A 13391-nucleotide genomic window follows, 5' to 3' on the forward strand; every position below is an offset into this window, starting at 1 on the left:
CCATTCCCAGATCTTTTAACCGTTCCTCATAGGACATGATTTGCAGACCACTCTTGGTAACTCGTCACTGAACTTGCTCTAGTTTGTCGATGTCTTTTTTAAAGTGGGGTGCCCAGAATTGGACACAGAATTCTAGATGAGGTCTGACCAAGGAAGAGTAGAGGGGGATAATTACCTCACATGATCTAGACTCTATGCGTCTCTTAATACATCCCAAAATTGTGTTTGCCTTTTTGGCTGCTGCATCACATTGTTGACTCATGTTCAGTCTATGATCTATTAGTATACCCAAGTCTTTTTCACATGTGCTGCCTCTTAGCCCAAATCCTCCCATTCTGTATGTGCTTTTTTCATTTTTCTTGGCCAGATGTAGGACTTTGCATTTCTCCTTGTTAAATACTATTCTGTTAGTCGCTGCCCACTTTTCAAACTTTTCTAGATCTTTTTGAATACTCTCTTTCTTCCCTAGTGTTAGCTAGGCTTCCTAGCTTTGTGTCGTCGAAAAATTTGATCAGCTTCCTATCAATTCCCTCGTCCATATCATTTATAAAAATGTTGAACAACACTGGGCCTAGGACAGAGCCTTGTGGTACCCCACTTGATACATTTTTCCACTTGGATGTGCAGCAATTTATGACAACTCTTTGAGTACGATCACTTAGCCAGTTGTGAATCCACCTAACAGTTGCCTTGTCAATCCCATATTTGGTCATTTTTTCAATAAGTATAGTATGAGATGCTTTGTCAAATGCTTTACTATATTCAAGATATACTATATCCACTGCATTTCCCTCATAACCCCAGTAGGTGATTCTGTCATAGAAGGAAATTAGATTCGTCTGGCATGACTTGTGTGTTACAAACCCATGCTGGCTCTGGTTAATTACTCGATTCTCATCCAAGTAGTTACATACATACTGTTTAATAATTTGTTTAAAGATAACAGATTATAGAAGTCAGGCTCACAGGCCTGTAGTTTCCTGGATCCACCTTCTTCCCTTTTTTGAAGATAGGGACAACATTTGCCCCTTTCCAATCTTCCAGGACTTCTCCTGTTCTCCAGGAATATTCAAAGGTTATGACAAGTGGTTCAGCAATTACCTCCGCTGCTTTCTTTAGTATCCTAGGATGTAATTCATCTGGACCTTGAAACATGAATTAATTTAAGTTAGCTATGTGTTCCTTCACCATCTCTCTGCTTATAGATAGTCTGCATTCTTTTATCCCCCCAATAGCACAGGGAAGATCAGTTGATGTGCCATCTCCTTTCTGAGAGAAAACAGACACAAAATTAGAATTTAAAAGTTCGGCCTTCCCAACATCATTCTTAACCAATTCACCATTTTCCTCTTGTAAGCATCCAATAGCATCTTTGACTTTTCTTTTGCTTTTGACATACTCTCCAAATCCTTTTTTATTACCTTTGGCCTTTTGCAAGCCTTAATTCATTATTAGCTTTAGCATTTCTGACACTTGCCCTACAGTTTCTGCAGACCTCATTATATTCTTCTTTAGATATCCCCCCCTCTTTCAATTTGATAGACATATTTTTCTTCGTTTTTAACAAGAGTGTAAGTTTTGCGTTCATCCATTATGGTCTCTTTAAATGCTTCCCATTCTTCCTTTTTTTAGGGATTGTTAACGATTGTGCTTTGAGAATCTCATTTCGCAATATTTCCCAACCTTCTTGTGCATTTCTGTCATTAAGAACATCCAGCCATTGGATTCTTCCTATCCTTTTTCTGAGTTCATTAAAATCTGCCTTTCTGAAATCCAACATTGAGTTCTGAGTTTTCTCGGGTCTTCCTCCCATCTTTATCCAAAATTCAAGGATAGCATGACCACTGCCTCCTAAGGATCCAGCCACTCTTACTTCCTAAAGCATTTTCTCCCTGTTGGTAAGAATTAGGTTCAAGATAACAGATGCCCTTGTTTTCTCTTCAACCTTTTGGAAGATAAAGTTATCAGCAAGAGCAGATAAGAATTTGTTGGATTCATTACTTTTACCTGAGAGAGATTCCCAACAAATGTCCGGATAGTTAACCCTTTCCAATCTAATTTGTATCCTGGTTTTCCTAGGGGGCTTACTCTTTTTCTGCTGTTATACAACGGCACTATCTGCTGGCTAAAGCCAGTACTGCATGAGGTGACACGTTGGATAGGCTCCGACAGCAGAGAGGCTGGCAATACACAGTAAGAGAACCCCAATGGACATCTTGCAGCATTGGAGCTGTACAGCCTTAAATCATAATGTCTTCAGACGTCAGACAGTGGATTGGAAAGGGTTAAAATCCCCCATGATCACTGTGTCATGCTTCTTTGAGAGCATGGCCATCTGATGTAGAAAGAGTTCATCAATATCTTCTGCTTGTGCAGGTGGCCTATAGTAAATGCCTACAATAGTGTCCTTTCTGTTGTTCTCTCCTTGTATTCTTACCCAAACAGTTTCTATAGAACTCCCAGCTCTGAAGCTTGAATCTCTGTGGAGATGAATGTTTTCCTAACATACAATGCAATACCTCCTCCCCTTTTTTTAGGTCTGTTTCTTATAAACAAGTTGTATCTTTCAAGCCTTGTATTACAATCAGGTGTATCATTCCACCAAGTTTCCGTGATGGGTATAACATCATATTTTTTTTCTTGTGTTAGGAGCTGCAATTTTCCTTGTTTGTTTCCATGCTCTGTGGATTTGTGTAAAAACCTTTTAGTTTGTGATCGGTGTCTCTTGTTCCTCTACTTTCCCTCTGAATTTTTAGTCTTTCTTCTTTCTTTCCCTTCTAATAGCAAAGTTCTCTAATGTATTAATTAGCTGTATATTTTTATCTGGCCTTTCACTTCCCTTCCCATATTGTTCTAGTTTAAAGCTCTCCTAATGAGTGAAGCAAGGCGCCCACCAAATATATGCTTAACTGTTTTTGTAAGGTACAATCCGTCTCTAGCAAGCAGTCCATTGTATAGGTAATTCACTCCATGGTCTAGAAATCCAAATCTTTGCTGATGGCACCATCGACGTAGCCAGTTGTTCACTTCTAGAATCCTGTTCCATCTTCTTATTCCATGGCTATCCACTGGGAGGATTGATGAGAAGACCATCTGTGCTCCTGGTTCCTTCACCTTCGTTCCAAGGTCTTCAAAATCTCAGCAGATAGTTGCAAGGTCCTTTTTTGCAGTGTCCATTGTCCCTACATGTATTAGTAGGAATAGGTGGTGTTCTGTAGGACTGAAGAGTCTTGACAGCCTATCAGACACATCTTTCATTTGTGTAGCTGGAAGACAGCACACCTCTCCTGAGTTGTCAGGTCTGCCGACAGCGGCCTCTGTACCTCTCAATAGGGAATCCCCCACAACCACCACTCTCCTTTTCTACTTCACAACAGCACTTCTTTTTCTCTATTCAAGAGGACTTTGTGTGCTTACTACACAGTTCTTTGTGGTTAGGGTCATTTCTTGCTGTACCTCTTTCTCCTCTGCTCTGTTAGAGATACAGCAAGAAATGACTCTACCCGCATTCTCCTCTCCTCTGTTGTTTTTGGGTAGAGTCATTTCTTGCTGTACCTCTTTCTCCTCTGCTCTGTTGTTTGTCGGTAGTGACAATGATGTCACTGTCATCGGATATTTTGTATCAGATAGCCTTTCCGGAAATTATTTAAGATTATGCAATTTCGAAAACACGTATAGTGTAAGTAGAGAAGAGGAGAGGCCCAGGACCAAGCCATGGGGGACCCCAACAGCGAGAGGAAGTGGAGAGGAGGTAGAGCCAGCAAAAGAGACGCTGAAAAAGCGGTCAGAGAGGTAGGAGGAGAACAAGGAGAGAGCGGTGTCCTTTAGGCCAATAAAGCAAAGTATAGTGAGAAGCAGGTCATGGTCGATAGTGTCAAATGCAGCAGGCAGGTCAAGAAGAATTAGTAGGGAATAGTCGCCCCTTGACTTGGCCGCTAACAGGTCATTAGACACTTTTGTGAGGGCGGTTTCAGTCGAATGGAGGGGGCGTAAACCGGACTGGAGGGGGTTGAGGAGGAAGTTGTCGGAGAGAAAGCGAGTAAGGCAGGAATAGATCAGGCGTAGTAGTTTGGAGATGAAGGGGAGGTTAGAGATAGGACGGTAGTTGGCGGCATCAGTTGGGTCAAGAGTCGATTTCTTTAGGAGAGGGGATATGATAGAATGTTTGAATGTGGAGGGGAAAATACCAGTGGACAGGGATAACATAGTATTTTTAGTGTTTGCAGTATGTGCAAAGACAATTCCGCCTGCACACGGGCAGATTTGCATTGCGGAATCCGGAGCGGGCGTCAACCTTTGGATTCTGTAGCAAATACCACCCATAGTCTGCAATGGAAAAGCAATGTTTTTTTCCCCTGCACACAAGCAAAAACCAACTGTAATTTTCTGCTTGCAGAGGAAAAAAATCACAGCATGCTCTATTTTTAGGCGGATTCCATGCAAACAGCTTCCATTGAAGTCAATGGAAGCCGTCTGACTTGCAGCCCTTCTGCAATCATCATTGGGGGATCCGCGTCATCGCCTAGCAACGGTGCTGCAAAATCTGTACTGCGCATGTGCCACCGCTGGGCTCCATGCAGGAAATTACAGTGCTGCTTCCTGCATTCTCTACCAAGAGCTCACTGAGCACTATGTAGCTTTTACAGGAGAAGTGGCCTTAAACTGATTCTGACAGCCTAGAAGCCAACCTGCTACTGCCAGATTACAAGAGTAAGGGCTTAAATCCCACACTGCAGATATACTATTGGCTGGGATTAAACCCCAGGACCAGGCGCTGTATATTTACGGTGCTTGGTCCTTAATGGATTAAGGCCCATTTACACAACAATTATCATTCAAAATTTGCTCAAAAGCCATCTTTTGAGCGATAATCGCTGTGTCTAAATGAATGCCATTGTGCACTTTTCGTGCAGTATTCGTTCATCGCTGACTTCAAGCCAGCTTGAAGTCAGCGACGTGTCTCATCAGGAATGCATGCTAAGGCCTCAGCGGGATAGCACTGATAGCATTCTTTCAGCCGTAGACCCGCTCGAGAACAAAGCAGCTGAATGCTGATAACAGACCTCCAGCTGTTATCTGCATTCAGCGAAAGGCTGAGAGTTTATGCAAAATGATCGCTCAAAACTGTCACTCAAACTGACGTTTGAGCGAATTTTGAGCGATCATCGTTGCGTCTGAATGGGCCTTTAAAGAGGTTGTACCAAAATCTAAAGTTATCTGCTATCCACAGGATTATTCCTATAATCCCTAGTAGTCTGACCACTGGGACCCTGACTGAACCTAAGAACAGGGAGACAGTCCCTGCATAAATGGAGCGAAAGACATGTATGTGTGCTGCTTAATTTCAATGACTGCGCCTCACATTACTAAGCACTTGGCACTGTCATTGCAATGAATGAAGAGGCAGCATGCATGTGTGTCCTCCACTCCACTCATGCAAGAACTGTCGGGACCCCTATTCTCGGGATCGGTAGGGTTTCCGGTGGTAGGACTCATATCAATCATAAAGTTATTGCCTATTTTGTGGAAAGCGATAACTTTAGTTTTTGGTACAAATCAATTAAAGGAGTTTACCAAGTTATTTCTTTTATATAGTTTTGAGCCTACCGTGCCCCAAACTTTATAAAAGTAATATACCCACTGTAGTGACAGACAACCATTTTAGCACAATGGCATCTGATAAATCCCATAAACCTGTCACTTGGGCTTCCAATATAAAAGCAGGTTTATGGGATGTCACAGATTTTTTTTAGATCTGTTTGACCCCATCCACTCAGGTTCAGAACTGGAGTCACAATAGTATCTCTACTCAGACAGGAGTAGTACCCCTATCACAGTACAACTTAGACTCACTATTGGTTCCATCCAAGGGTCCGGTCAGGGTGTCTGTTGAAATTACATCATGAGCCCCCAAATTCCTTAGAAGATTCTTATACTGCCCGGGTCCAGAATAGAACAGCAGTTGTACTAGCACCTGTAGCAACGTTATCATTCAGTAGAATTTCTCCCAGTGTCTTTCTTGCCTCCAAGTCTGGTGAGAAAAGGTCACTTTTGTTGGAAATCAGCGATCCAAAGAACAAGTCCTTTTAAGCAAACAGCATTTATTCAAAGATGAGGCACAGCGAGACAGGGTACAAGGTCTTGAGGTTCTTACAGGACAGATGTCAAACAGTAAGTGTTTATATCACACAGAGACTACATACACACTATGTTGGCGTACTGGGACAAAAACAGGAGGTGATAAATTTTAATTACATTTTGGCCCCAAAGACTCCAGTAACCCTCCTAGACAGGTTTCCACCAAATTCTGATAGATAAGTGGAGGGATTTGCCTCCATTCTGTACCAAAATACAAGGTAGGTAATGCCACATTGTCTGGGATGTCTCTGTACCCATTGGCAGTGAGGGTGGTCTTCACTATAACCAATGGCTCTAGTACTTTCCAGCAGAAATACCCCCACAGCATAACAGAACCTCCTCCATACTTGACTGTTGGGGTGATGCGGTCCCATAGAAACCGCTGTCCAGGCAACCATCATACCCATCCAATCAGAAGATGGTTTACCAAAATTCATCTGTCCATAAAACTTGCTTCCACTCATTTACAGCCGAAGAATCGTCGCAGGTGCCTCTCTGCATTCACTGCTGTGATATTGGGCTCATGTTCAGCTGCTCATCCATGGTAACCCTTCACATGCAGTTCCCTACAGATGGTTCTGGTGCTAATGAATGTTTCAATGGCCCGTGAGACCTCCTGGACGAGTGTTTTGGCAGACAATTTTTGTGATGCCGTCACAGGGCATACAAGGCTTCATTGTCCACAGTCTATCAGTTTACGAGGTCCCCGTGAACGTGGCTGCACTGCACACACCAGATGGTTTCCATTTCTGAATAATATTGCCAACTTTGGAAAGTCCAAATGCGCTGCAATGTCCTGTACTGATTGGTTGCTCAGGTGACAACCCACCACCAGACCCCATTGCAAGTCTGTCAACTCTAGAACTTGTGAAATTCTGATGGTTTCTGTACTGGGATAGGTCTGTGTGATTCTTTCCTTTATACTTAATGCTCACACAACAGATTGGCATATCCCCTTCTGACAGCACAAGATTGGTGGGGGGCCCAGTTCTTTTGTCAACATAATGTATCTTATACCCTTTTTTACTTAGACAGTCAGGTTGACATGGATAATTAAATTAAAAACAATAGAACAGTTTCATCCCTGTCAAGGTTTTCTCCAGAATTTTCCATTTTGAATTCTCCACTAACATTACGTGTCCTCTACCTGTGGATACAAAAAGGCACTGCAGACCTAAATGTATTTTCAAAATGGGGTCAACATAATTTCTCCATTGGCACATGCTGCATAACTTTTGCTCCAAGATGATATATGTCCACTACCCATGGATTCTACATGGCTTGAATAATGTTTTAAGGGATTTAGTTTCCAAAATGGGGTCACTTCTCTGAAGTTTTGACTGTACTGGTACATCAGAGGCTCTGCAAACACATCCTAGCACCCAAAAACTATTCCAGCCAAATCCATGCTACAATAGACCAAAGTTTTCCTTCCTTTCTGAGTTTTGCCATGTGCACAGGCAACAGACTATGGACATCTGGGGAACTGCCATACCAGGAGAACCTGTGTCATAGACTGTGGAGCAGATATGTCCAGTGTCACAATCACTGAGAGGACCTGTGGGGCACTGGCACTAGATGAAGATGGAAGCTTGTGTGGCTATGTGAGGACAAAATTTTGGGTAATATATTGTCACCTGCAACAAAGTCAGGATAGCCGAAAAGGCCAGAGGCATAGAGAAAAGCCAAGTCAATTTATTGTGTTCTTATAGACATTTTGGCTTTAAGAGAGTTGAATAGTCCTTATTTATTGGCTTTAAGAGAGTTGAATAGTCAATACGAGAATAGTTGGAACATGCGTGGGTTAATTTAATAAGCACAATTGGTATGCTCTAGTCCAAGTTTTCTCTTGGATTTTATCTACCACTTTTGGCACTCTCCATCATTTACCTGAATACGACTAACATGTTCCATCCCAAACTTTTCAACATTTTAAGAATTGTGTAGTCTAAACAACTGTAATAGGTTTGTTTTGGTTTTAACTATGAACATGCGCCATCTGTTATAGTTGGGAGCAGGAACTTTTAGGTCGAAACACATTGGCATGAGGGCTAGTTCGTGTAACATTATATATTTTTCAGGGAATACAAATAAAGACTAAAAAGACATTTTTTTTTTATTTCAAATGCTGGATTTTGCCTGTTTTGTCTGGAGACTTTGCTATGGACCAGTGGTTTCCTTCCAGGGATAAACGTGGACCAACATTGGGAAGTAGTGAGCAAATCATTTTAGTTATTTTTAATTGCAATATTGAGTGTTTCATAGGTTGAGGATAATTCTATACAAAAATAAACTAGTTTAATGTATGTGAATAACCTGATGTTCTAAACTTGTGTTTGAAAATGTATACTTATAAGAAGTTGTGCAAACCCAAATTAATTGAATTAAATAAAGACCTAAATGTATTAAATCCAAGAAATAATGCTCAAAAAGTATCAGGAAGCAAAGATAAAAAATACTATTAAAAACTCAGGGTTACAAGGTACATTCAAGTTCTAAGGTCTCCTAATTTTCTTCTCGGGAAAAGGAGCAGATAGAAACCCAGTGGACAACGGTTTGACTTAGAAGTGTTTTCAATACTTAAAATGGCAACATTCATGTTCTAATAACAGCGTATAATCACCCATTTTCCTCACGTGTGGAGTGGCACCCATCAACATTAATCAGACGTTGAGTGAGACACATGTTGAAAGTGTCATGGATGTGAAAAATGTGCATTCCTGGCTTGACACTTCGAAGAAAGACAAACCTTGTATGGGAATGAACCAAAGGAACCTTGGACACACACCAACTGGTTTGAAAGCATGATTGCGCAAGTGGTTATGGAGGACCATCAATTGACCGCAAAGTCAGCATTTTTGCAGGATCTGAGTACACAATCCTGCATGTAGATCAGAAAATGTGGAAAGCTTTCTCCAAGTGAGTGCAAATGTTGACTGACAATTGCAAGTTTGCGCACATGGCAGTGTGTCAAGCGATCTTGACACGTGATAAGTACATGAATGGTGCCTTCATTCCATCAATTTTCACAATGGATGAAATGTGGATAACGGACATTCGTCGTTGGCACACATTTCCTAGTCGTGGTGCTCTTGCATCAGCAATATTCCAGTGGACAAAACAAACCCCTAAAGAAGCGTTCACAATGGCCATGCAATCATGGAGCCAACGTTGTGAAAAATTTGAAGGTAAAGAGGGAGATTATGTTGAGAAGTGACAATACTTTCAACTTTCTGGGTTAAATAGTCTTTCAGAAAAAAAAAATTAAGAGACCCAAGAACTTGAATGCATGTTGTACAAAGACCATCAACAATAATAACGGTTCACCTGCAGAATCACTCGAGAGGGATATGATAGGAGTAATATAACCCTTTTCCATATAAAATCCAAAATTTCATGAAAAAGTTAGACTTTGTTTTCAAAAATAGGTGTGTGATTGACTCCAAATGTATTCTGAAGCAAGACAATGACCCTAAATATTAATCCAATGTAATTAAGAACTGTCTTCACGGTAAATAGAAATAGGAGGGTCCTGGATGTGAGGATATGGCCCCACAGAGCCCTGAACTCATCATGTTTCAGTCTGTCTGCAGTTACATAGTAACATAGTATGCTAGGCTGAAAAAAGACAAATGTCCATCCAGTTCAGCCTGTTTCCACCACCCATGTCGATCCAGAGGAAAGCAAAAAAAAAAAACAATGAGGTAGAAGCCAATTTACCCCTTTTGGGTAATTAAAACATTCCTTCCCGGCTCCATAATGTCAGTTAGAATAATTCCATGAAGGGTTTGAGCAAGCCTACATCCACAGATCTGTGCTTAGTTCTCCAAGATGTCTGGAAGAACCTGCCTGTCGAGTTCCATCAGTACCTAGAAAAATTGATGCTGTTTTGAAGGCATATGGTGATTACACCAAATATTGATGTGATTTAGATTTTGCTTTTGTTCAGTCACATTGCATTTTGTTAATTGACCAAAAACCTATTAACACTATTATTTAAAGCATTCTTACTTTGCAGCTTTTTCCACACTTGCCTAAATCCTTTACACAGAACTGTATATAAGAATAAAGTGCAGTAAATCTGTTTTCAGCATTTCCTACATTCCAAACAAGTGTATTGGTTTTGTCTCTAAGAATTCTCAAATGAGCTTTCAAAACTTGATTTCCTTGTAAAACTGTTTCTCCCCTTTGTGACGTCTCTGATGATCCCTACGTTTGGCATTAGTAGTAAAACATTTCCCACATTCTGAACATGAATACGGCCTTTCTCCTGTGTGAATTCTCTCATGTAAAATAAGATTTGATTTATCAGCAAAACATTTCCCACATTCTGAACATGAAAACGGCTTCTCTCCAGTGTGAATTCGCTCATGTGTAACAAGATGTGATTTATCGGCAAAACACTTCCCACATTCTGAACACGAAAATGGTTTTTCACCTGTGTGAATTCTCTCATGGCGAACTAGACTTGATTTAACTTTAAAACATTTTCCACATTCTGAACAGGAAAATGGCATCTCCCCTGTGTGAATTCTCTCATGTCTATCAAGACTTGACTTGTATGCAAAACATTTCCCACATCCTGAACATGAATGTGGCTTCTGTCCTGTGTGAATTCTCTCATGTGTAACAAGATTTGATTTTTCTGGGAAACTTTTCCCACATTCTGAACAGGTGTATGGCTTCTCCCCTGTATGAATTCTTTTGTGTTTAGAAAGAATTGAGCTTTTTGTAAATTGTTTTCCACATTCACCACAATGAAACATTTTACCCTCTGTGTGACCAACACTTGTGGCAAAATTTAGATGTTGGTCTGAAGAAGGTTCCTCATGATTAGGGGGATAACATGAAAGCTCTGTACTCTCAAGTTTTGGATATACATTAAAGTTAATGAGGTTTTCTCCTGAAAAGTGCTGCATAATATCTTCATCTTCTACTTTATAATTTAGCGATGAAATGAAGTTTCCACCTGAGTTCTTACTGAGATCATATGATAGATCTGTATGGTAAAGTTCTGGATGTACATGGAAAGTAATGAGGTTTTCTCCTGAAGAACAATATATGTTATCTTCTTCTTCTACTTTGCACGTTAGCGATGACATGAAGCTTCCATCAGACTTCTCATTGGGGTTTTCTATTAGGATTAAAAATCGAATGTGATTTTTTTTCAAACTACAAAAGTAAACAGATTTCTAAGAAATCTATTAGGGCTTATTTACACGAGCGTATATTGGTCAGGTTTTCACGCCCGGCCGATATACGCTTCCATCTAAGGACTTTCCCCCTTCCCTCACCGGCTCTCTGCCTCTTTCCTTCAGTCCAGCGTTTGCAATGGGAGGGGGTGGAGCTAAGCCCCGCTTCGTCCCGCCCACTCCCATTGCTGGCTATGGACAAAGGGTAGGCAGGGAGCTTAGCTCAGCCCCGGACCCACCCACTCCCATTGCAAACCACTCGGAGGGGAGGAGAGAGACAGAGAGACAGTAGTGGGAGTAAATAGGGGAACTGCTTAGATGGATGACCCCATTTTGAAAACTAGACACCTTAACAAATTCATTTAGGGGTGTACTGCATATTTTGGCAACAAAGTTTTTTAAGAAAATAAGCAAAGCAGAAGGGGAAAAAAATGATTTTCATTTTTTTGGCAATTGTGTCATTTTAAAAATAGGCTTTTTTGTACAGCACACATGAATGAAGACTTGCACCCCAAAAGGATAACCCTGTTTGTACTGTGTTCAGAAACATACCCATTGTGCCCCTAATCTTATGTCTGGATGCACAATGGGGCCCAAAATGAAAGGAGCAGCCGGTGGCTTTCAGAACAGAAATTTAGCTTGCAGGTGTTTTAGGCCCCATTGCACGCTTGTAGAGCCCTCGAGTGGGGAAACGATGGAGAGCCCCCACAAATGACCCCATTTTCAAAACTAGACCCCTTAACGAATTCATCTAGGGGTGTACAGTGTATTTTGAACCTGCAGTTTTTTAATGAATCTAAGCCAAGGAGAAGGAAATAATTACGATTTTCATTTTTTTGGCAATGGTGTCAATTTAAAAACAGTTTGTTTTTTTTACAGCACACATAGGGATGAAGACTTTCACCCCCAAATGGATACCCCTGTTTGTCCCGTGTTCATAAACATATCCGTTGTGGCCCTAATCTACTTACTGGACACATGACTAGGCGTATAATGGAGGGAACACCCATTGGATTTCAGGGCACAACTGAATAAATTCCAGGCCCCATTGTCCACTTGTGCAGAAAAAAAAATTGACTCCCTAAGAACAACCCACCCCCCTTTTTGGCATCCCCCAAATCTTAGCTAAAAATAATAATGTAAGCTGTGTGGTATTTCTGAAGAGAGAGGTAATTATGGAGGCTGGTTGGGATGGGCACATTGGGCAATAAAACCAGGTATCCCTCCTCCTCTCATGCTTTTTTGAGGGGTATTTCTTGACCCCAGCAGCGGGGATGGGGTGTAAAAAGTGTCACTCTGTGAGGCTTCGTAAGCTTATTGAGGTGCGGTGGTCTCAAACAAAAGGCGTTCAAGGGGGCGTGGCTTACCACTGATGGAGTAGGACACCCATTCCTTGAGCTCTTGCCTGATCCGCCAAAAGCAGGGATGATTCCGCCGCCGCGGACCCGAATGTGGACAATTATGGGGAGGAGAAAGGTGCCTGTCACCCCGAGGCAGCAGCAGAGACCCACCGCACCAGGATTGGAGCACTTCCTCCGCTCCCCAGAGGGACCGCCGGCACTGAGCGGGAAAGCAAAGATGGCACAACCCCATGGCGCCCAGGCAGCCGCAGCAGAGAAGGAGACCACGGCTCAGAGTGTAGAAGAGGGAGCAGCCGCGAGTTCAGCACAAGCAGCAGGGGAGATGATGGATCGGCAGCAGCGGAGGGAGACTCCAGGGACTCTGGTCCCAGAAAGGTACCATCCCTGGCTAATGCTAATGGCGGCCAGAGTCCCCTGGCCAGGATTGTACAGGCCAGCAATCTGGCCCACAACGCCCCACCATGAGGACAAGGAGGGAAGGGGACAGTATGTAGGAAGAAGGGGCAGCTCTGACCCCCATGAAAGGGATGCTCTGTACTCCACCAAAACGCTGCACCCCTATACAATCCCCCTTGGAGTCCCGGGGAAGCTATAAGGGAGACCCCCGGCCAGGACTGTACAGGCCAGCAATCTGGCCCACAATGCCCCACCATGAGGGCAAGCAGGGAAAAGAAGACAAATCGGAGCCCTGACCCAGAGA

The 13391-nt window shown here is 42.2% G+C and overlaps 2 protein-coding genes across 2 annotated transcripts in view; both read right to left on the reverse strand.

Annotated features, from left to right (window-relative positions):
* LOC136612439 (zinc finger protein 721-like) overlaps nt 1-13391 on the reverse strand; it is a 564334-nt gene that overhangs the window by 221070 nt on the left and 329873 nt on the right. The window lies entirely within an intron of this gene.
* The window catches only part of LOC136608787 (zinc finger protein 271-like), a 50017-nt gene continuing 44829 nt past the window's right edge, over nt 8204-13391 (reverse strand). The window contains exon 3 of the mRNA XM_066589129.1: nt 8204-10863. Within this exon, the coding sequence (XP_066445226.1) occupies nt 10290-10863 (574 nt within the window). The 3' untranslated portion in view covers nt 8204-10289. The remainder of the gene's footprint in view (nt 10864-13391) is intronic.

This window comes from Eleutherodactylus coqui, chromosome 1, assembly GCF_035609145.1.
Source record: "Eleutherodactylus coqui strain aEleCoq1 chromosome 1, aEleCoq1.hap1, whole genome shotgun sequence".
In the NCBI taxonomy this organism is placed as follows: Eukaryota; Metazoa; Chordata; class Amphibia; order Anura; family Eleutherodactylidae; genus Eleutherodactylus; species Eleutherodactylus coqui.